The following is a 24,784-nucleotide window of genomic DNA, read 5'->3' on the forward strand; positions in this document are numbered from 1 at the left end:
AATCTGGTTGTAGATGGTTACAAATGTGTTTGACCAAAGTGTTAGAGTATGTGTACACATACGGGATCGACTGCTTCTCCAGCCCAGCACTGGCTGTTTTCTATTAGAGTCCCTTACATACTTGAACTTTACAACTTTACTTTACACTACTGGATTCTGCAACAATTGTTGACTTTTGCATTAAACTTAATTGTGGAACATCCAAAAAAATCCGAGTTACTTTAAAATTTACACCATAGATCAATTTCTTTGCTGAAGAATGTTCCAGCTTGTGGATGAGAAATGTTAAACTCTCATTCATTTAGCTGCTAATATATTTTACTGTGAATTTTCCTTCTGAAAATCTGGACACAAAATCTGCAGCAATTCCCGTATTTCAGAGTGGGATATTGTGGAAATTTCCACATCCAAAACTGAAAGCATTTTGAAATTTTAGGAACAGCAACACAAGACAAGTTCAAACAAGACAAAAAAAGAAACGTTGGAAATTTTTTAATTTTAATTTTTTTTTTTTTTTTACTAAGTATCGTTATTTTCTTTACTACCCACCTCAATGAAGCAGATAAAGAGGCTGCTATATAACATTCCTATATTTTTTTTAAACATTGCCATCTTACCTTGGGTGATTGTTGTAAAATCCACATAACGGTATTCATAAGACACATCTATCTTTGTCTCAACATGCGGCCGCTTCAGCGTTGAATATATGTTTCCAGGTCTTTTCTCATCAAATTTCTCAAACTTGTTTAATCCACAGCCCATTGTAACAGGTGCTGAAAAGAGAAATGTTTCCATTAATTAAAGCAGTAACTTCCATCATTTACGTCAATAAAACTAAATTAAGAATTCTTCCTACCCGCTTGCTTATATGAAAACAATGGTCACAACCACAACTAATGACAAAAAATAAAAACTGGAAGTGAAAACTAGCTCTTACGAACTGCCCAGAGCAATACTTGAGAGGAACAAGTGTACAATGAAGGAACTCCAGTTGAGGTTTCATTTCTTAGACCACATTTACCAACAGGAATTTTTAATAAAATGGAAAAAAAGGGAGCAAAAACACTGAGCAATAGAGGGATTGTCTTCTGCTTGTATGTTGATAACCTAGACATAGGTCAGCAATATAGAAATGGTGGGGTCCAACACTCAACACCCACACGGATTAGCTTTTATCGCTTCCATGGTCGATGGATGCAAGCAGTATACAGATCTTGAATTGATTGCCTATTCTAAGGATAGGTCTTAATATAGAAGCAATGGACATAAATTTTGGTTATATATTGATTTTAACTCAGCTTTCCTAGAAACAGATATACCGTAACTAAATTAGCAACTTTAGCAACCCCCTTCATGACCCAGCCTATTTTGACCTTAATGACCAGGCCATTTTTTGCAATTCTGACCAGTGTCCCTTTATGAGGTAATAACTCTGGAACGCTTCAACGCATCCTAGCGATTCTGAGACTGTTTTTTCATGACATATTGGGCTTCATGACAGTGGTAAATTTCGGTCGATAATTTTTGCATCTATTTGTGAAAAAAATGGAAATTTGGCAAAAATGTAGCAAATTTTGCAATTTTCAAATTTTGAATTTTTATTCTGTTAAACCAGAGACTTATATGACACAAAATAGTTAATAAATAATATTTCCCACATGTCCACTTTACATCAGCACAATTTTGGAGGCAAAATTTTTTTTGTTAGGAAGTTATAAGGGTTAAAAGTTGACCAGCGATTTCTCATTTTTACAACAAAATTTACAAAACCATTTTTTTTAGGGACCACTTCACATTTGAAGTCACTTTGAGGGGTCTATATGGCAGAAAATACCCAAAAGTGACACCATTCTAAAAACTGCACCCATCAAGCTACTCAAAACTACATTCAAGAAGATTATTAACCCTTCAGGTGCTTCACAGGGACTAAAGCAATGTGGAAGGAAAAAATGGACATTTTAATTTTTCCAACAAAAATTTTTTTTAGCCTCAATTTCTTCATTTTCACATGGGTAACAGGATAAAATGGATCCTAAAATTTGTTGGGCAATTTCTCCTGAGTACACCGATACCTCATATGTGGTCTTAAACCACTGTTTGGGCGCACGGCAGGGCCCAGAAGGGAAGGAGCGCCATTTGACTTTTGAATGGAAAATTAGCTCCAATCGTTAGCGGACACCATGTCGTGTTTGGACAGCACCTGTGTGCCTAAACAATGGAGTACCCCCACAAGTGACCCCATTTTGGAAACTAGACCACCCATGGAACTTATCTAGATGTGTGGTGAGCACTTTGAACCCCCAAGAGCTTCACAGAAGTTTATAACACCGAGCCGTGAAAATAAAAAATCATTTTTTTTCCTCAAAAAATGATTTTTTAGCCCACAATTTTTTATTTTCACAAGGGTAACAGGAAAAATTGGACCCTAAAAATTGTTGTCCAGTTTGTCCTGAATACGTTGGTACCCCATATGTGGGGAGGAATCACTGTATGGGCACACGTCGGGGCTCGTAAGGGGTGTAGTGACGTTTTGAAATGTCGAATTGATGGAATGGTCTGCGGGCGTCATGTTACATTTGCAGAGCCCCTGATGTGTCTAAACAGTAGAAACCCCCCACAAGTGACCCCATTTTGGAAACTAGACCCCCCAAGGAACTTATCTAGATGTGTGGTGAGCACTTTGAACCCCCAAGTGCTTCACAGAAGTTTATAACGTAGAGCCGAAAAAATAAAAAAATCATATTTTTTTCACAAAACTGAACTTTTTGCCCCATTTTTTATTTTATCAAAGGTAGCAAGAGGAAATGGACCCCAAAAGTTGTTGTTCAATTTGTCCTGAGTATGCTGATACCCGATATGTGGGGGTAAACCTCTGTTTGGGTGCACGGTAGAGCTCGGAAGGGAAAGAGCACCGTTTGACTTTTTCAACGCACAATTGGCTGGAATTGAGATTGGACACCATGTTACGTTTGGAGATCTCCTGATGTGCCTAAATAGTGGAAACCTCCCACAAGTGACACCATTTTGGAAACTAGACCCTCTAAGGAACTTATCTAGATGTGTGGTGAGCACTTTGAACCCCAAAGTACTTCACAGAAGTTTATAACACAGAGCCGTGAAAATAAAAAAATAATTTTTTTTCCTCAAAAAATGATTATTTAGCCCGCAATTTTCTATTTTTACAAATGTAACAGGAGAAATTGGACCCCAAAAGTTGTTGTCCAGTTTGTCCTGAGTATGCTGGTACCGCATATGTGGGGGAAAACCACTGTTTGGGCACACGTCGGGGCTCGGAAGGGAAGTAGTGACGTTTTGAAATGCCGACTTGATGGAATGGTCTGCGGGCGTCATGTTACATTTGCAGAGCCTCTGATGTGCCTAAACAGTGGAAACCCCCCACAATTGACATCATTTTGAAAACTAGACCACCTGAGGAACTTATCTACATAGGTGGTGAGCTCTTTGAACCCCAAAGTGCTTAACAGAAGTTTATGACGCAGAGCCGTGTAAATAAAAAATCATTTTTTCATCACAAAATGATTTTTTAGCCCGCAATATTTTATTTTTACCAATGTAACAGGAGAAATTGGACCCCAAAAGTTGTTGTCCAGTTTGTCCTGAGTACGCTGGTACCCCATATGTGGGTGGAAACCACTGTTTGGGCACACGTCGGGGCTCGGAAGGGAAGTAGTGACGTTTTGAAATGCCGACTTGATGGAATGGTCTGCGGGCGTCATGTTACATTTGCAGAGCCTCTGATGTGCCTAAACAGTGGAAACCCCCCACAAATGACACCATTTTGAAAACTAGACCCCCTAAGGAACTTATCTAGATATGTGGTGAGCTCTTTGAATTCCAAAAGTGCTTCACAGAAGTTTATAACGCAGAGCCGTGAAAATAAAAAATCATTTTTTTCCTCAAAAAATTATTTTTTAGCCCACAATATTTTATTTTCACAAATGTAACACTAGAAATTGGACCCCAAAAGTTGTTGTCCAGTTTGTCCTGAGTACACTGGTATCCCATATGTGGTGGTAAACCTCTGTTTGGGTACACAGTAGAGCTCGGAAGGGAAAGAGCGCAGTTTGACTTTTTCAACGCAGAATTGGCTGGAGTTAAGATCAGACACTATGTTGTGTTTGCAGAGCCCCTGATGTGCCTAAACAGTGGAAACCCCCCACAAGTGACACCATTTTGGAAACTGGACCCCCTAAGGAACTTATTTAGATGTGTGGTGAGCTCTTTGAGCCACCAAGTGCTTCACAGAAGTTTATAACGCAGAGCCATGAAAATAAAAAATCATTTTTTTTCCATAAATATCATTTTTTAGCACCCAATTTTTTATTTTACCAAGGGTATCAGGAGAAATTAGACCCCCAAAGTTGTTGTGCAATTTTTCCTGAGTACGCTCATACCACATATGTTGGGGTAAACCACTGTTTGGATACATGTCGGGGCTCGGAAGGGAGGGAGCACTGTTTGACTTTTTGGATGCAAAATTGGCTGGAATCAATGGTGGCGCCATGTCGCGTTGGAAGACCCCCTGGTGTGCCTAAATAGTGGAAACCCTCTCAATTCTAACTCAACCCTAACCCCAACACACCCCTAACCCTAATCCCAACCCTAACCCCAACACACCCCAACCCTAATCCCAACCATAACCCTAACCACAAGCCTAACACTAATTCCAACCCCAACACACCCCTAACCCTAATCTTAACCCTAATTCCAACCCTAACCCTAATTCCAACCCTAATCCTAACCCTTATTGCAACCCTAACCCTAATTCTAACCCTAATTGCAACCCTAACCCTAATTGCAACCCTAACCCTAATTGAAACCTTAACCCTAATCTTAACCCTAATTGCAAACCTAACCCTAATTGCAACCCTAACCCTAATTGCAACCCTAACCCTGATTGCAAACCTAACCCTAACCCTAATTTTAACCCTAATTCTAACCCTAACCCTAATTCTAACCCTAACCCTACAGGAAAAATAAAAATAAATATATTTTCTTTATTTTATGTGTCCCTAGCTAAGCGGGTGATAAAGAGGGGCTTTATTTACTTTTTTGTATTTTTATCACAGGCTTTATTTACTTTTTTTGTATTTTTATCACAGTGATCAAAGTGTACCTATAAAAAAAGAGTGAATTAATCTGCCGACCGGCAGATTCGTGGGCACACTGCGCATGCGCCCGCCATTTTGTAAGATGGCAGTGCCCATGGAGAGAAGACGGCGGGACACCGGGAGGTACCGGGACTCATGAGGTACCGGGGTGCTATAGGGGGGCGATCGGAAGGCAGGGGGAAGCGGGGGGAAGCGGAGGGGGAGCAGATTATTGCGGCAGCTGCCGATCACCGCCGTCAGAGGGTGGCAGCGGCACATCGCCGCTGCCAGACTGGTGGGGGGTCGGATCACGATCTCCAGCCATGTCCGATGCTACTGCAGAATTGGCCATGGCTGGATAGTAATATTTCATCAAATTTCATTGATGAAATATTACTATCGCTCTGATTGGCTGTTTCACTTTTAACCCCCCTGTGGTAAAGTACAAAGCCACCTGTATCTGCGGGTCGGGTGACCTTTCACTATCCCCGGTCACCCGACCTGCAGGGTGACTTTAAACTCATGATGCCACATAGGCGTCACTGGTCATAATGGCACAGGTATTCATGACGCCTATGTTGCGTCATTGGTCGGGAAGGGGTTAAAGTAGTTGTCCAATAAAAACAAGTTATCGCCTATCCAGAGGATAGGCGATAACTTGCCATTCAGTGGGTGTTCCTGCTGTGACCTGCACTAATCAGCACAACGGGGAACTTTTATACCCGTTACAAAATATATCAGCAGGTCGGACACTCAACCATCACTTCATTCATTATCTATAGAGCTTCCGTAAAAGGCCAAGCACAGCTTGGCAGCTCAACAAGGAAAGAACGTAGCAGTGGTTAAGCATATGCACTGCCATTCCATTGAGACAGGGATAAAAGGGTCTCGTTCTGCCGATCGGTGAGTGACTCAGCGGACTGACACCTACTGATCAACAAGTTATCACCTATCACATGGATAGGTTACAACTTGTTTTTATTGCGATTGTCTCATAAATTGTCTACAAGAAAAATGGCAATTGTATAACTGTTAAAATCCCCACAAAACCCAAAAAGAGGAACCCAAAGTCCCATTTGTGAATGAAGGGAGTGAGCAGGTGGGAGAACTGTTCCATTTACTGTTTGTAGGAGTGGTGTTCACACATGCTCACTAACACTTCACTCACACAGGGGACCACTGAATTTGTGATTGGTGGGTGTCCCAACAGCAAGCTCTCAAGTGATCAAACATTTATCACATACTTTGTGGATAGGTGATAGATTTTTATTGGACTAAACTTTTAATGTAGAGTTTAAAACTCCTTTTGGCACTGCTTGTGGACCCACAAAGTAGTAGATAAGCATCCAAACTGGGGTTGAAGGCAAAAATGCTACTATTTTATGAGCCATATAACATATTTTGAACCCAAACCATTTGCTGGGTCCAGAGATGAAATATTGTACTGCTCGTAAAATATAAGCATCTACTCTAACTTTGAGATGAATGTTTCTTTACTACTTCATAGGTTCAGAACAAAGCCAAGCGAGCCGTCTTGTTTCCATTAAGCACATCACAAAAAAAGTAATTCAAGAACAACTTGGATGGAGTTCTGTTGTTTATTTAGTAGCTTGGAGACCTTCTATAGTTATCAGAGGACCAAGAAATGCACAAGTTGGGCCCACTGCTTGCATAACACGCTCAGAAAGAGTACAATTAACTATTTTTTTTAGACCGAGCACGCAACACTGAGATAGTTCCCCTTCGACTCCCTCCTCCCTCTATTTACAATAAATTGTGAGTCCTGTTTTCTAGTAACTTAATGAAGTGGAAAAGTCAATAATTCTAATAATTATATAAATGTTATATTTCCACCTTATTTCAGTACTATTTAACACTATTAACCATAAAGTTTCAATTGCAGCCACATTGAAATAGTTTGAGAAATCCATAGATAACTAGTGTTATCAAATAACTGGCCAAGAAACAAGGATACTAAGAGAACTCCTCAAATAATCAGAATTTTCTAATAAAGTATTTGAAAATTAGTTTTTCTAAGAGGTTGTTCTAATGTTCTATCTTCAGAAGCCCAGCACTCCTGGCTTCCAACTTTCCTAGGGGGTGATACACTCCTGAAGATTGAGAGCCATGGTTGTGCCACTTGTCCAAATTGAAACTACCGTAGTTGGATCCAGTGATCTGGCAAGCATTGAAGCATCAGGGGCGAACTCTAACACATAAAGTCTGCAAATGGTGTGCGTGTAGGTAACCAGCCCCCCAGACATTGGCTGGTGCCAGTAATGTAAGCAATAAACTGCATACTATAAAATTAAAAATACCTTCCTACGTATAGTAAATGTCTTGCAACCCAGGGACCATATTAGCAGTACTGACAACTAAACTATGGAGCTACTGAAAAGACAAAAACACAATCCTACATAGAAGGGAGTGTTGTAGCCAATGTAATGTCATTTGGTTTGGTAACTGAGAACCGCACCTAGGAGATCCCAGAAGTGAGGGAAACATGATGAAATGGTAACAAATATTTTTATTAACAAACTTACAGTTTTTGGGTAAAATATCTCATAATGAAGTGTTAGAAGACGGCGATGGATAAACTGTGCGTCAGTATTGGCTGCAGTAATAATACAACAGCTCCAGCTAATTATAAACAGTGTGCAATCTACATGATGTGAAAAATAGCAGTTCCAGATGCTTCAATTATTTAGACTTTCACTCACCTCCTACATAGAATTCCCTTCACCAAAAATATCTGTAATCTTTTTTCTTTACAAACCACATTGTTGATCTGATACTTACTAATGAGTCAACCATTTTATAACATTGACCAGTTGGCTAGCCTAATGCTCCACTATGCTGTGTTAAAACAAATTTTTGCAACTATTGAATGAATAAGTCGCCATTATTAGGCATACTAGTCACAGGTTGTACAAAATGTGAACCTGGAGTAGCTTAAAAATATATATGTAAAATATATACAATGTGGGTGAGGTAGACCAAGCTAAATTCACCATAATTCTAGCCTAACATTTACCAATAGAAAAACATGTCTTATATGGCTTGCATATAAAGTATAGGGACAAAAAGCGCAATAGGGTCGTATCCAGATATGAAGTAGGGAGAATGTAGACAATCGTGCTCACCTGGTCAGGCTGTGTGCTCACAACTACTGAAAAAAAACTTTGGCTGCTACAGATGCATGGTATTAGAAACATTGAAAAAAACTGGAATTGAATGGGTTAAACTGCGCTGCCAATGGAAGGATGATGAGACAGGAATCCAAGTGTGCGGTTTATTAGTCAACACTTTTCTACTAATTTGCACTTTGTAATGAATAATAATAATGAAGTTTGAAACTTAGTAAACCGCACACTTGGATTCCTATCTCCTCATAATCCTTTGGTTTGAAGCGCAGTTTAACCCATTCGATTCCACTTTTTTCATGGCATGCGTATACACATTAGTTATGCATTTTAGAAATTTTTGCTTTCGACTTGCTCAACAAAGAGACAAGGCTTATTATGTAATAGGCATGATTTTGGTGTAAAGGGATGTGCAAAAAGATGCAACACTGTATGGCTCAAATTTGTTGAGCAAATTAAGCTACAGTAACTAATTGGCAGTACAAGCTGAGATGAGACAGTCTAAAATGCACTAAATTAATCAAACAGCATATTTTAATACATTTTTGGTATTGTGAGACTATCTAATTATCGCTGATCGCGCGAGAACATCCTGGACCATTTCTCGTTGGGCGCTTCCTGCTGGGCTTCCTGTGGCGCCGATGAGCGATGCGTGGACGTAGGCGGGAGGACGTCAGGATCGCCGCGTCTGACAGGTAAGTAGCGACCCCCGACTGCTGCTATGTCGCTGGTGAGATCTGCCTGTGTGGCAGCTCACTAGCGACCACTTAGCGATGCACCAGTGATCCATATTGTTGTCGGGATCGCTGGTGCATCGCTAAGTGTAACGGTACCCTAAGTCTAAGTTTCCACTGTTAGCTTACAGTTTTAGTAAGTCTCCTCCACTATCTGTTAGGATATGAAACAAAAATGTCATGCTCCTCGCTCACAAAATGGTAGATTCCAAATCAATCCGATATACAATCATAAACCTCTCCTATAGCAGAACTTCTTGTGATCACTTAATGGGACCCGTTGTAGATTGCCGAGTGATGAACTCTGCTGTCTCTGACATTTCCATAAAAAATTAAAGGAGCAAATGTGCGCAGGCTAGACTTCTGCTTCAGTTAGAAGAGGCTCACCAGAGCTCCTTTCTCACGATTGGTGGTGGTCCCAGCTGTTTGACCCCCATCAATCAGGAAGTTATCCTTTATCTGTAGATAGAGGATAACTTCTCAATTTAGGATAACTTTGTAAATTTTGAAAATGTTGATATACCGTATATAAAAATGAATTTAAAAACTGATATACAGATGGCGATATGGATGAAAATAGTTTGTTTTTGTTCTGGTTGAAAATTAGATGATTTTTGACAATCTCGTCTGAATTCTGCCTTAAGGCTCATTCACACGTCAGTATTTGGTTAGTATTTTGCATCAGTGTATGTATGCCAAAGCCAGGAATGGAACTTACCAAGAAAAAAATATAATTGAAAGACTGATGTCTGTTCTTTGTTTTGGAGACATTCCTGGTTTTGGTATACAAATACTGATGAAATACTGATCAAAAATACAGATGTGTGAAAGAGGCCTTAGCTTGCATAGAGACACACCCTTTTAACATAAGGAATAACATCAGCATGTTGTCAAATTATTCGTAAATTTCTAGAAGTTACGGAGGAATGGCACAAAGTAAAGTTCTCAGCAAAGATGCTTCAGAATTGTTATTTCATGAGTACTACAAGCAATTACTATAGCAGACATGTCAAGAGTAGTGACATCTTCTCTAAGGCTACTTTCACACATCAGTTTTTTGCCGTCAGGCAGGATCCGGCTTTTTTTAGAAAAAACGGATCCGGCATAAATTTTGGAGAACTGTAGAAACGGATCCGGTTTTTTGCTGGATCCGTCTCTGTTCCTGGCGGCTGGCCAATTGGATCTGAGCATGCGCAGACTTAAAAAAACCGGATCTGGTGGCTGGATCCGTCTTTTTCTGGATCCGGCGCATTCCGGCGCCCATAGACTTTCATTGTAGCAAAAAGCTGGAAGCGCCGGATCCGGCGCTTCCGGCTTTTTTGCCGGAGACAAAAAAACGTTACAGTAGCCGTTTTTTCCAGACGCCGGAATGAGACAAGTTGCCGGATCCGGCAAAAAACGGATGAAACGCAATGCCATCCGGCACGATCCGGCGCTAATGCAAGTCAATGGGGAAAAACCGGATCCGGCATTGCATTTTGCCGGATCCGGTTTTACAAAAAAAAGCCGGATCGCGCCTGAAGGCAAAAAACTGATGTGTGAAAGAGGCCTTAAAGGTTTATTACCAAAAATTAAAGTTATCCCCTATCCCTCGATGCCTGACCACTGGGACTCTAGGCTATCCTTAGATCAGTCAGTCTAAAACCTCAAGAACAGGGCTATGCAGCCCCATCTTGAAAAGAGCAGAGTTGCTGATGCATGACCTCCCCTTCATTCATTACCTGTGGGACTGCTGTAGAACGCAGAGAGGTGTACTCAGCTATTTCCGGCAGTCACATTGAAAATGAATTGAGCAGAAGCCGAGCATGCTCACTTTCACTTCATTCAGGATAGGTTTATAGAACCCTGTTCTTTGAGTTCCAGTTCCCCAATCTCAAGATTTCTGGGGGTCCAAGTGGTCAGACCCCCAGTGATAAGATTTTATGATATCCCCTATGCTATGGATAGGGTATAACAATGTATTGGGAATAACCCCATAACAATTACAGTGGAAAGTTCTTTAAATACAATTTTACATCTTACATCTCACTTCAGCCAGGTCATTTCCTGCCACATTTACAAGAAAAACCTGAAAATCAAGTTCAAAAATAGTCACAATGACTACAAAACATCTAAAACATGACTATTACTATTCTTAGACGGTATTATAAAATTGAGAAATGTAACTGTACAAAAATTCAGAAAAATATGTAACATAATATTGGCCAACCACGCAGCTTTCCATTGGGACTATGTATGAAAAGAATAACGCATCATTGGGTCTTGTATTCAATGTGTCTGTGAGACAGAGAAGTCACTTTCAAGCTGAAATTGAAAAACTAGATGGCATTTTCTTGCCGGATTTGGGACCAGTGGAAACCCATCATAATGCAGAGCCTTTCAATTCACGACGGCCTAACACAACTCAGAATAAAGCTGCCGATGTGTTGATGACTATGGCTGCTTCTGTCTGTCATGCAGGGAGCCTGTCAGATATGGCCGCAGCAGGCTAGAGATGGGAGAAGAAAGGAAAAGGGAGGGAGAGTCATTTCAGTTGGGAACATTGTAATTTGCAGTCGCTGAAAATCAGTGAAACTGTTAAAATAATCACAGCTAGAGCTAGCTCCGCATGTTCTCTCGCACAGTTTCAGTATTTTTAGCAAAAGAAGAAAAAACCATCCTGGGAGCAGTGATTTCCTTCCAAATAAGCATTTAAAATGAAGACGAATGAGGCGCTTAATAAATGCAATGACAATGGTACATTCATTTTACGTCTATACTAATGAAATCACAAGATGTAATGGCTGCTGCATCCACTAATAAACTCACTAGAAGGTGGTCAGATCTCAATTATCATCTTACTATCCAAAGCCTAAACTGACAGCTTTAATTTTCAAAAGAAAACAATCCTAAGTATACCAAACATATCACAAAAGCAAATAACATATCATTGTGCACACAATTAACTCTTAAACATAAAGAAACCAACCAAAAATCAATCAATGGCTTTACTGAAAAGAGAACCTGTTACCAGGTTTTCCCCATATAAACTAATGCCGCCACCTTTAACTGAATGTTGGTGGTCTGGGGTTTGCGTCTCCTCTATCAGTACCTACCGTTCTCCTGCCTTGATTGGTGTGGATGATGGTGTTACGTCATCCATAGATCACTTCAAATCTCACAACTGCACAGTTGAAGTGTAGGCGCAATTTGTCCTACTGAGCTAAGGCTGCGCAATGTTCTGTAATTCACCAACTTTACTTCTGATTAATAGGTTCATAGGTGCATTACAGGACTTTGCCTTTAGTAGGGCAGCACAAAGTGCGACTGCGCAGGCGCAAGATTTTCAGGGATCTATGGATGACGTAGGACAAATCAACCACATCAATCTAGACAGGAGGACAGCGATTCTGCCGATAGAAGAGGCTCGGACCTCAGATCACCAGCGCCTATCAGACCGAAACTTTCTGATTAGCATATGGCATGGGAGATTTATAAAAGGTATTTTTTGCAATATGCAGGGGACATTGGGGGCTTATATACAGGTTGATGGTGATAGACCAATTAAAGGGGTGGCTCTCTTGAACCTAACTAGTAGAAGATAGCAACAACTCATTATTTGTTATCCATAAAGTTTCCTTAAACACTATGGACTTTGACATGGGAAAAAATTATTATACATATGTTAGTGATTACTGTTAGTTAATATAATTGCACTAAGTTTCCATATACAATTTTCATTCCTTCTTTCATTTATATAGCCCCTAAAAAGCAGTTTGCAGTCTGATCCAAATTTCAGACTTTTCTCTTGTGGTAGTGGCTACCTCAGTAATTTAGGCTGGATATGAGTTCTGTAGTATGCAGGTTGCCACAACATTATCTGTACAAGAACACATTTAGGCTACACCTATTTCTCATTCACGTGCTCTGCCCTCTCTAAAGGTACTGTCACACTTAGCGATGTACCAGCGATCCCAACCAGCGATATGACCCGGTCAGGATCGCTGGTACATCGCTAAGTGGTCGCTAGTGAGCTGCCACACAGGCAGATCACACTAGCGACATCGCTGGGGACGGGGATCGCTACTTACCTGTCACACCAGGCGATCCTGCGTCCTCCCGCCCGGCTCCACGCGTCGCTCGTCGTCACAGCAGGAAGCGCCGCAGGAAGCTGACGACGAGAAACAGTCCTGAACGTTCTCGCGCGATCAGCAATAACCAGCGGGGGAGCCGGTCGTAGGTAAGTATCAGACACAGAGATATCGCTAGCAATATCGCTATAACGTCACTAGTTATAGCGATATTGCTAGCGATATCTCTTAGTGTGACATGCCCTTTAGACTGTATATGTTTTTTTTTCCTCTCCACTAAACATCTGTGTACAACCCTCTACTCCTACCTGCTGCTATCTCTAACACCAAAAGAAGGAAGGAGGGTAGAGCAGAGAGCGCGGTTAAGAGCAGGAGCTCTGATGGATCTGCATCAGTTTTTCAAAGCACTTTGCTAAATAAAGGACTTACAGACATGCCGCAACAACAAAATGGCAGAAATGTTTAATGAAGACTAAGGCTACGTTCCCACAATCAGCTTTTGAGGTTGTAGATTTTCTGCATAATTTCTGCACCTATTAAGTAAATTAGGTTATTTGTGTTTTTCAACAATATTCTTTTTATTTGGGGATTTTTTTTAACAATTTTTGGGGTGGATATTATAGCTATAGTTAATAAAGTGAGGGATAAAACATAACAGAGTGATCTAAAACTTGTTAAATTAAACAGGTCAGTTTACGCCGAGTTAAAAAAAAGCAAGTAGACATGAGATTTCTGCAAATCCCATGCACTTTGCTGGAACTGTAAGACACTGCGTAGTTTTGCAGCATCAAAAATGCACCAAAAAACTCATTGAGGGAACACAGCTTAAAAATTTCTTTACTTTGCACTCAGGAAGAAAAGCAACTAAAAAATATATTCCTGCATACATCTGAGCTAGTGGCTAGCAATGGTGCTATGATGATGAGCTATAGACAGCCGAGCCAATTTTACAGTTAGGTCCATATATATTTGGACAGAGACAAGACACAGCGGAGGCAGTGTGATGGCTTGGGCATGCATGGCTGCCAGTGGCACTGGGTGACTAGTGTTTATAGATGATGTGACACAGGACAGAAGCAGCCGTATGAATTCTGAGGTATTCAGAGCCATACTGTGTGCTCAGATCCAGCCAAATGCAGCCAAACTGATTGGTCGTCGTTTCATACTACAGATGGACAATGACCCAAAACATAAAGCCAAAGCAACCCAGGAGTTTATAAAAGCAAAGAAGTGGAATATTCTTGAATGGCCAAGTCAGTCACCTGATCTCAACCCAATTGAGCATGCATTTCACTTGTTAAAGACTAAACTTCAGATAGAAAGGCCCACAAACAAACAGCAACTGAAAACCACCGCAGTGAAGGCCTGGCAGAGCATCAAAAAGGAGGAAACACAGCGTCTGGTGATGTCCATGAGTTCAAGACTTCAGGCAGTCATTGCCAACAAAGGGTTTTCAACCAAGTACTAGAAATGAACATTTTATTTACAATTATTTAATCTGTCCAATTACTTTTGGTTCCTTTAAAAACAGGGTGGCACATGTTAAGGAGCTGAAACTCCTAAACCCTTCATCCAATTTTAATGTGGATACCCTCAAATGAAAGCTGAAAGTCTGAACTTCAACTGCATCTGAATTGTTTTGTTTAAAATTCATTGTGGTAATGTCTAGAAACAAAATTAGAAAAATGTTGTCTCTGTCCAAATATATATGGACCTAACTGTATATAGAGGAGGATCAAATATATTTTCTTATTATTAACATATTGGCCATACAGAGCAAACACAAGAAAGGAACACTTTCCTGTAAACCATCTCCATCACCTTCTGTGCCAAGTTCTTAAACCATAAGTTTTCGCTCTACACCCATTCCCTCAGCTGTATTATCACATCATTTGGCGTAGAATGCACATTTATTGTGAACACCCAGTTTTTATGTCAGAAGTTCAAGTGAAACTTGGGCGTGCACTTTCTTTACATATATGATACACTGTGGAATTAAAAGTCCTCACTTGATTATGTATGAAAGAAAATAGGTAATAATTGTATGCTTTTCAATCCTAAAGTGAATCAGTCCGCATAAAAATACACTCTAATCTGCAGGCACCATGTCATAGAGCAAGGAGAGATGAACAGAATGACTGTTTTGTGAGAAAACATTCGATACAACCTGTGTTTAAATCACATAAACCTCTGCTGTTTGGTCCAGTGGGTGGTCCTATAAGTGATTGACAGTGATCTTTCTATGTACAGTTATAAAAAGAAAGTTGTCAATCACTGATAGGACCGCCAACTGGACCTGAAATCCAAGAAAGAGAAAAAGTGATATGATTAAAACACAGATTATACTGAAACTGTTCTTACAAAATTATATATCTACGGCCCCCTGATCTATAACATATTGCAAGCAGAATGAACTGCATTTTGATGTGGACAGGTTCCCTTTACATTGAGTTATATTCTTTGTGAAAATCTTAGTCCACAGCTTCAATTTTTACCAAAAAAATGTGCTTTACTCACAGTCCTCGGGTTCACTCTCTGGAACTGCTGCCAATATCCGGTATTTGCTTTGGCACTGACGTCAAATCAACAGCCAATCAGTGAACTTGGCAGCTCTGTTCGTGTAGAGCTGCTAAGCTTACTGATCGGCCGCAGCGCTGTCGGACTGATGTGAGATTCTCAGCCAATACCTGACACTGGGAGCCGCATCAGAGACTTGTTACTGCACCTGGGGATGGAGAGTAAAGTGTGGTTTGTTTATTTTTTTTATAACAAACTGCAGCTGGGAAGAAAGATTTTCTGATAGGGGACATCCACTTTAAAGTATGGCCACTTTCCTATCTTTTTTGCCTGATAGATGAAAATGCCATTTAATATACTGAAGTAGATTATACCTGGAAACCCTCGAAGCACTAAGCAGAGGAGGACATGACTTTGTGAGGGGTGGACCTTTAACTCCGGCAGCTTTGTTTGTATAGCAGACTTATCTGCAGACTTTAGGCTTGAGTGATTCTGCTTTAATAGGTAGGAGCACAATATGTCTGTGCCTGGTGGATTAGTGTGAGGGGGATGGGGCTTATATAAAGGAGGTAACTCTGTTTTTGGGGGGTTTTGAAAATGGTTGTAGGGGAAAAGAGTTCTTAAAATTGGTGTTTGATAAATACCTACATTTTCAATTTTTACTTTATGTATTGCGTTCTGACCATAGGCAGCACTGGCTTCTCTCTCGTTTTTATTTGATATTGGTTTGTGGTTGACCACCACTGTTGCTGTGCGCGCTGGGTCATGCACGCCATTTAGGGATGAGCGAGTACTGTAGTATTCGAACTCGCTGTACTCGTTACGAGTACCTCCTAATACTCGGGTACTCGTAACGAGTACCGAGTCCAATGTAAGTCTATGGAAAATGCGATTAATGGGCGGGGACTGTGATGGACAGGGCGGGGACTGTGCAAAGACTGTGCCAGGCTATGCGGGACTGTGCTGGCCTGTGCAGGGACTGTGCCGGGCTTTGCGGGACTGTGCTGGCCTGTGCGGGGACTCTGCCGGGCTTTGCGGGACTGTGCTGGCCTGTGCGAAGACTGTGCCGTGCTGTGCGGGACAGTGCAGGGCTTTGCAGGTACTCTGCGGGACTGTGCGGGACTATGGTGGGCCATGCGGGGACTGTGCCGTGCTGTGTGGGACTGTGCAGAGCTGTGCGGGGACTGTGCTGGGCTGTGTGGGACAGTGGTGGGCCGTGCTTGGCTGTGCGGGGATTGTGCCATGCTGTGTGGGACTGTGCAGGGCTGTGTGTGCTGTTGCGAATATTGCGAGGCGAGTAGTGAAATACTCGCAAGGATTCGAGTACCGCGAGTACCGCATTACTCGCCGAGTACCAAATCCTCACAAGTATGCTCGCTCATCCCTAACGCCATTCTTTCTGTATTCATTGTGATTGATCTAGGCTGGTGTACACACATACAGCAGCCCTGCCCTGCCCCAGGCTCTGTTTGATTGTGCACCTGTGTCTGAGCCTATTTCACCCTTCATCTGTGGTTGCTGGTCAGGCAGTGTGGAGGTTGGACCTGAAATGTCTATGTCTGGACCTGGTCGGTCTTTATCTGCGCTCACCCTTTCTGGCGCCATGAGAGTGATTCACAAATGCTTCAGGTACAATTTGCATTTAATGTGGTCTTGCTTTTAATACATTTAGGAGGCCGTAATGGTACAGCGAATATAAAAAACGTAGAGTAGGACTGACCCATGTGAGAATGCCTTGGCATGGCGGGGTGGCTCAAAGAATTGATCAATTGTTTGCTGAATGTGTCATTTTGAAATACAGTTAGAAATCAATATGTGCATGTGCACTTTATGTATTGCGTTCTGACCATAGGCAGCGCTGGCATCTCTCTCTTTTTTATTATTAATAATGCCTTTGTAGACTTTTTCTGCTATAGGTTTATTTCAATTACTATGTCCAAATGTTATAAAAGATATTTAATGGTCGGTTATTGATGTTGATGTTATATGTGTACAGCTTTTAAGTACTCTCTTTATAATATCTTTCTCTTTATATATACTTATCATTTCCTGATAGTAGTAAGTGGGCTTAAGAAATTATTACTAGAAGGTTTATGAAACGGTGGGCTTACCTACTGTACATAATATTGTTTTCTAGGACCAAAAACTGTGAATTGGTGAATTATTCGTTTTGGCTACGATATATGCAGTATAGTAGTTTTTTGAGGCATGACAGATGTTATTATACAGTTATTCAGACTGTGGCTATCCCCTTTATTATGGTTTACTGTCCACATTCCCCATCACGGGGAATGCTGTAGATAAGCTCTGAAAGGCAGTGGACGCATCTTATATTGGGCAAACCTGGTGACAGGTTCCCTTTAACAATGTGAGACTAATAGGATTAATAATAGCTATTTCTTTATTTGATAATATCGCTATACTTCCTAGTCTATAAAAACTTTTGAAAAATCTGTTATTTTTTTTTTCAGAACATTTAACTTTAATTCTCTTTTTTATTCTTGAAACATGCTTATAAAAAATGTACCTTTTTCCTAAATTGCCGGTTATCAAACCTAGATTTTGATGTTTTGAAGTACAAGAAGAAAGCTTAGGAAAGATCTTATTACAATTTAAAAATATAGGAATGGAGTGTACATAGATCTTTCAACAACCAGGCCTGTAACCATGACAAGGCGGCATCCTCAATATCTAAAGGGGGTTTTACACATAGCGATATCGCTAGCAATATCGCTAAAGAGTCACCGATTTTCTGACGCAGCAGCGATATTGCTAGCGATATCGCTATGTGTGATACTTACCTCCGACCGGCTCCCCGCTGTCTGTCGCTGATTGCGCGAGATCGGCCGGGTCCATTTCTCGTCGGGCGCTTCCTGCTGGCGCTGACGAGTGACGCGTGGACGCGGGCGGGAGGACATCAGCATTGCTGTGTGTGAAAGGTAAGTAATGACCGCTGTTGCGTCGCTACATCGCTGTGAGATTTGCCTGTTTGGCAGCTCACTAGCGACCATTTAGCGATGCACCAGCGTATTGTGGTCGGATCGCTGGTGCATCACTAAGTGTATAGGGGCCTTAAAGGAAAAAAGGTTTCTCTATCAGATAAGGGAATTCTTTAAGGTACCAGTAGTGACGAGCCTTTGAAAGTCTTTGTCACATGGTGTTATGGACTGGGAAGAAATTCATCTTCTAATGTGCAGCAACCAGGAACTTCCTGTAGGTAAAACCTGTGTCTTTCTTAAACGTTATATTTTTTTCTGATTTACTTCTGTCGATATAGTTTTTTTGCGATGTGTTATTCACTACACCCTAACATGTCTGAAAGCGGTAAAGATTAAAAGCTTTTGATATTTTCTCAAAGATGAAATGAAAATTAAAAACAGCAAGCTAAATCTTAATGAGACCGAGTGGATATTCCTTCATCACCTTTAAACCTTTAATGGGATCATCAAGAAAAGTAGAGTAGCAGCCATTTCTCATTTAAATATACTGTATAACATTCATCTTTTCCTAATTAAGATCTTTAACCCACTTTCATACATGAAGTCTAAAATCCTCAGCCACTAAATTAAATGTTAGGATCAAAGGAAATGAAATTCATAGCCTTGTGTTACGGAAAGTATTTTTTTTTATTGCGAGTTTCACCTTTACCCAAATCTCCTTCCAACATTCTCCCTGGTCATTTTGTGCCACCATCTGCTCATCTCAAATTTTACTGACTGGTGTCATATTGATTCAGGGCTCTGGACGCAATGGGTTGGATATCTCATTACACCAAAAGCACCCATTTAAATAACAGAACGGCAGTCTGGGGAATGCCTTGGGAAAGTAGATCTCTTGTGAAGTCACATTATTACTTGTGATTTCCTTATGCATCAATATACAATGTTCTCAGAGGTAGAAAAGGGCCCCTGTGCAAGAACAGTGTATGGGCCCTTTGCTGACCAACAGTCCTGTCTATGACAGAAGCTGCTTGCTGCTTTGGAGGTAGAAGTGGGCCCCTTTACTTCTTGGGCCCCTTTACGCCTTGGGCCTCTGTGCAGCTGCACAGGTTGCGCCAATGATATGTCCGCCCCTAAGTAGTTCCCCAGTAGCACTTACACCTCTCTCGATACTAGGCATTGCTCCTACTGGCCAGTTTCCTACTCCACACTGATGAGGGGTAATACCCCGAAACAGCTGTCTGTGGATGGATACCATGTTTTGGCATAGGTGGTTTCCTTCATTGGAGACTGTCCTTCCCGTGGTTGTTCCCTCCCGGGGAAAGACCTGGCCATTGCTTGCGTTGAGAAACATGTGATGGTGTCTCCGCGGCTTTTGTTTTGCATATATTTACATATTTCCCATAAGGGTGGGGGCATTGCCCTAGAATCACTGCGTTGAGAAACGTGATGGAGTCTCCGCAGTGTTGGATGTTGACCTCCATGAGTTCATTCAGCCTCATTTTTCCCTGTCTGGTTGGAGGCAGACAATTCAGCTAAGATCATGCAGGTCATCCATTCAATAAACCAAGTAACAAGATCCACCTTAGGCCTCCTTCACAAGTCCGTGTTTCTAGTAAATGTGTCATCCATTTTTTTCACGGATCCCACACATAGCTATAATAACCTATGAGGCGGCTCACATACCCGTGTGTTTACAGGGACCGTGAATCTGTGCAAACCATAAGGAGACATGTCCATTTCTTACCCGCAGCACGGATGGCAAGGGCCAATACAAGTCTATAGGTCTGTTGAAAACACGTACAGCACACGGATGATATCTGTGTGCTGTACATGTTTAACATTGATAAGTATAGGAGAAGCTTATTTATTTTGTTAGCAATCCGTGAAACACACTGATGGTAAAACAGACACACGGATGTCACACTGATGTAAAACGATGATGACACCAATAACATTTTTTCATGTATGCGTTTTATTAGTTCATGTGAAGGAGGCCTTGGGTTAAGTTCCCACAATTAGTTTTTCATGTGTTTTTGAGGCGGCGTATTTTATTCTCACTGTGCAAAAAACGCATTGTATTATAGTTCTGGCAAAGAGGATGGGATGTATAGAAATGTCGTGCCAACTTCTATTCTTCTTAAGGGCCTGTCACACTAAGCGATATCTCTAGCAATATCGCTATAACTTGTGACGTTATAGCGATATTGGTAGCGATATCGCTATGTCTGATACTTACCTACGACCCGCTTCCCCGCTGATTATCGCTGATCGCGCGAGAACAGGCTGGACTGTTTCTCGTCGTCAGCTTCCTGCGGCGCTTCCTGTGGAGAGACGAGCGACGAGTGTGACAGGTAAGTAGCGACCCCCGTCCCCAGCAATGTCGCTAGTGAGATATGCCTGTGTGGCAGCTCACTAGCGACCACTTAGCGATGCACCAGCGATCCTGACAGCGTTATATCGCTGCTCGGGATCGCTGGTGCATCGCTAAGTGTGACAGTACCTTCAGGCCGGGGTCAGACTAGCGTATGGCATCTGAAGCGAGAGCATTAGATGCGATATGCTAATGACCCTCGGCCCCTGCTCTGCTGTGAGTGTGAGCCGTGTTTCATGCTACTGTGCTCCGAGCCTCTCGCACAGAGCGGATTGGAGCACATCTACGGAGGAGGCAGAAAAACTAATTTCTCCATCTCCTTCATTGCCGGGGTCAGAGTATATCGCACAGGACTCGGATGATAGCCGATTGATGTGCATTGCGTGACTCGCACCCATAGGCTTATATGGGTGCGAGTGAGGCGAGACTCGGCCGAGTCTCGGTGACAATCGCAGCATGCTGTGATTTTACATGCCCCCTGAATACGCCCGAGAAAATAAACGGTGATGTGAGCTGCTCCATAGATTAACAATGGTCTGAGTGCTATGCAATGTTTTATTCTATGGTAGTGTGACCCCGGCCTTACTCAGAATAAACTGACCTGCGGTGCGTGGTTTATATCCGCAACATGTCAATTTTTATTGTGGGTAAGCTGAGTTTTATGTGTGGATTTCCCCCATAGAATTATATTAGAAGGGGAAAATTCTCAGATAAAAAATGTATACGCGGTTTGAGTGCTTTTCCACTGAAGAAATGCACTAAAAAAAAGTCAAATACCAGAAAGTAACAAAAGCAAAGCAGCTTTATTTAAAATGTAACATATCAAAATGAGACAAAAATCCAAGAATCAAAGACACAATAAAAAGGCATACAAAAAAACACTGAAAAACCCAAATCATAAAATAGGTGCAGAAAATCTGCCAGAACAAAAACTCACCAAATACTCATCATGGGAACATAGACTTACATGCCTATTATATAAAATATTAAAGCAAAATATAATTATATCTGTATTATTCTGTTGTTCTCTAATTGAATTGTGCAGTATATTCACACAGAGCATAAAACACAATATTCTATATATGCCAGGTAAAGGGATTACTACCTGATGGTTAGTCACTCACCATTCCTTGCTTTCAGGTCTCAGATTGCTTAGACATAGAGAACGCAATGTGCGACGAATGAGATAAGGAATGTCTTTCTTTTATAACTTTGATTTCTATGGACGATACAGTAAATACCATGCGAATCCTTATCCATTCTACCTTTATCAGAGGGTTTTAAAATGTCAATCCCTGATGGAACCAGATTGAACTAATGTCATTTACAGAGCTGTAAAAATGTAAATCCCAAAGACCATTTAAAGCACAAGCAAAAAAAAATATCTTGCAATAAGTGCAGGGATTTTGAATGAGTATGTTAAAAGATAAAAATGTATAAAGAACATTGAATATAGAAGCGGAATTATGTAAAAAAATTAAATACATTTACATAGGGCAGTGCTGAATCTGTCATTTAAAGGAGATTACCCATCACTTCCATTTAGGCATACTGATAAACTTGAAATATCTGATCCAGGGAAGGAAAGCCATCTACAAAGCAACGTGCCAATTCTGTTCCAATCAGATGAAAATTGGCACAGTTCCTCTGTTCTAGTCAAATAAGGACATCCCAAGTTTCTAACCCCCAACTTATCATATAATAATAATAAATTTTATTTCTATAGCGCCGACATATTCCGCAGCACTTTACATTTCAGAGGGGACTTGTACAGACAATAGACATTACAGCATAACAATAATCACATAGATCATAACAGACACCAAGAGGAATGAGCGCCCTGCTCGCAAGCTTACAATCTATGAGGAAAAAGGTAGACACGAAAGGTGGGTGGTAACAATTGCCTTCATTGTTCGGACCAGCCATAATGTTAAGTGTGTAACAGTACAGACACAGAGGGCTAATAGATGCATAAAGCATGTGGGAACATGAATAATAATAATAATAATCTTTATTTATATAGTGCCAACATATTCCACAGCGCTTTACAGTTTAAGGGTGTGTGCACACGCTGCAGATTCTGCTGCAGTTCCGCAGCGGATTTGGCCGCTGCGGATCCGCAGCAGTTTTTGCTGCGGTGTACAGTACCATAATATCCTATGGATATTAAAAACCACAATGCAGACGGTGCAGATTTTTCCGCGTGGTTTTCCTGCGGTTTCTAAACCGCAGAAAGAATTAACATGTCAATTCTTTCTGCGGATTCCGCTGCGGTTTGCCATCTCCTCCATTGTGGAGATGAAAAAACGCAGGTAAAACCGCAGGTCTTTTGACCTGCAGATTTACCTGCGGATTTTACATAATCCGCGCGGCCAAATCCGCACCCCAATCCGCGTGTGCACGTACCCTTACAGTTTCAAAACACAAGCCATAAGTAACAACGTTAACAATACAATAATTAAAGCAAATTAAGACGACCCTGCTCGTGAGAGCTTACAATCTACAATGAGGTGGGGGAGATACAAAGTACAGGTGTGTATTTACAGTGATGTATTTACAATGATGGTCCAGCCATCTTGAGGGAGTGAAGGATGGATGGAGATAGTGAATGGGCTATACACGCACACTTACACATAGAATGCTTTTGATTAGTGAACGTGATAGGCCGCTCTGAACAAATGTGTTTTGAGGGAGCGCCTAAAACTATGCAAATTGTGGATAGTCCTAATTTCTTGGGGTAGAGCATTCCAGAGGATTGGCACAGCGCGGGAGAAGTCTTGGAGTTGGGAGTGGGAGGTACGGATTAGTACAGAGGTCAAAAGTCATTTGCAGAGCGCAGCTGTCGGTTAGGCCAATAGACAGAAATGAGGGAGGAGATGTAGGGGGGGTGCTGCACTGTGGAGAGCATTGTGGGTGAGAACAAGTACTTTGAATTGGATCCTATAACATGATGTGGGGAATCTGGTTATGGTAAAACTTTTGACTGTGCCACACAGGGATAGATTAGGTTAATGTGTTGAGGCAGTAGGCCAATCTGAATAAATGCGTTTTCAGGGCACACTTAAAATTGTAGGGATTGTGGACTAATCTTATTGACATGGGAAGTGCATTCCAAAGAATTGGCGCAGCACGTGTAAAGTCTTGGAGACGGGAGTGGGAGGTTCTGATTATTGAGGATGCTAACCTCAGGTCATCAGCAGAACGGAGGGCACGGGTAGGGTGGTAGACTGAAACGAGGGAGATAATGTAGGGTGGTGCTGAGCCATGGAGTGCTTTGTGGGTGAGGGTAATAAGTTTGTACTGGATTCTGGAGTGGATGGGTAGCAAGTGTAAGGACTGGCACAAGGCAGAGACATCAGTGTAACGACTGGCAAGGAATATGATCCTGGCTGCAGCATTCAAGACAGATTGGAGGGGGGAGAGTTTGGTAAGAGGGAGACCAATTAGAAGAGAGTTACAATAGTCCAGACGAGAATGAATAAGAGAAACAGTAAGAGCTTTTTCGGAGTCAAAGGTAAGAAAAGGTCAAATTCTAGAAATGTTTTTGAGATGCAGATAACAAGAGCGAGCCAGTGATCGGATGTGGAAAGCTCTGAAAGCTGCTTTAACCCCTCAAAGCACCGGTGATTTTTAATTTTTGTACTATTGTTCTTTCCTGCAATAATTCCAGAACTTTTTCTTTTTTTCCAATTGACACATTCATATGAAGGCTTGTGCGAGACAAGTTGTAGTTTTGAATGATATAATTTTACACTTTACTGAAATATAGAGAAAAAAATCTAAGTGCAGTAAAATGGGGGGGGGGATTTTAACAACTCCAGCATTGTTTGTTTTTTTTACAGAATTTTCAGTATATAGTAAAAATGACCTGGCAACATGATTCTTGAGGTCCGTAT

At 41.3% G+C, this 24,784-nt stretch overlaps 1 protein-coding gene across 1 annotated transcript in view; it reads right to left on the reverse strand.

The window, feature by feature from the left end:
* The window catches only part of RFTN1 (raftlin, lipid raft linker 1), a 480,896-nt gene that overhangs the window by 390,069 nt on the left and 66,043 nt on the right, over nt 1-24,784 (reverse strand). Inside the window, exon 2 of the mRNA XM_073550730.1 lies at nt 618-773. Within this exon, the coding sequence (XP_073406831.1) occupies nt 618-762 (145 nt within the window). The 5' untranslated portion in view covers nt 763-773. The remainder of the gene's footprint in view (nt 1-617; nt 774-24,784) is intronic.

This window comes from Dendrobates tinctorius, unplaced genomic scaffold (assembly GCF_039654945.1).
Source record: "Dendrobates tinctorius isolate UK_male_01 unplaced genomic scaffold, ASM3965494v1 ptg000167l, whole genome shotgun sequence".
Classification (NCBI taxonomy): domain Eukaryota; kingdom Metazoa; phylum Chordata; class Amphibia; order Anura; family Dendrobatidae; genus Dendrobates; species Dendrobates tinctorius.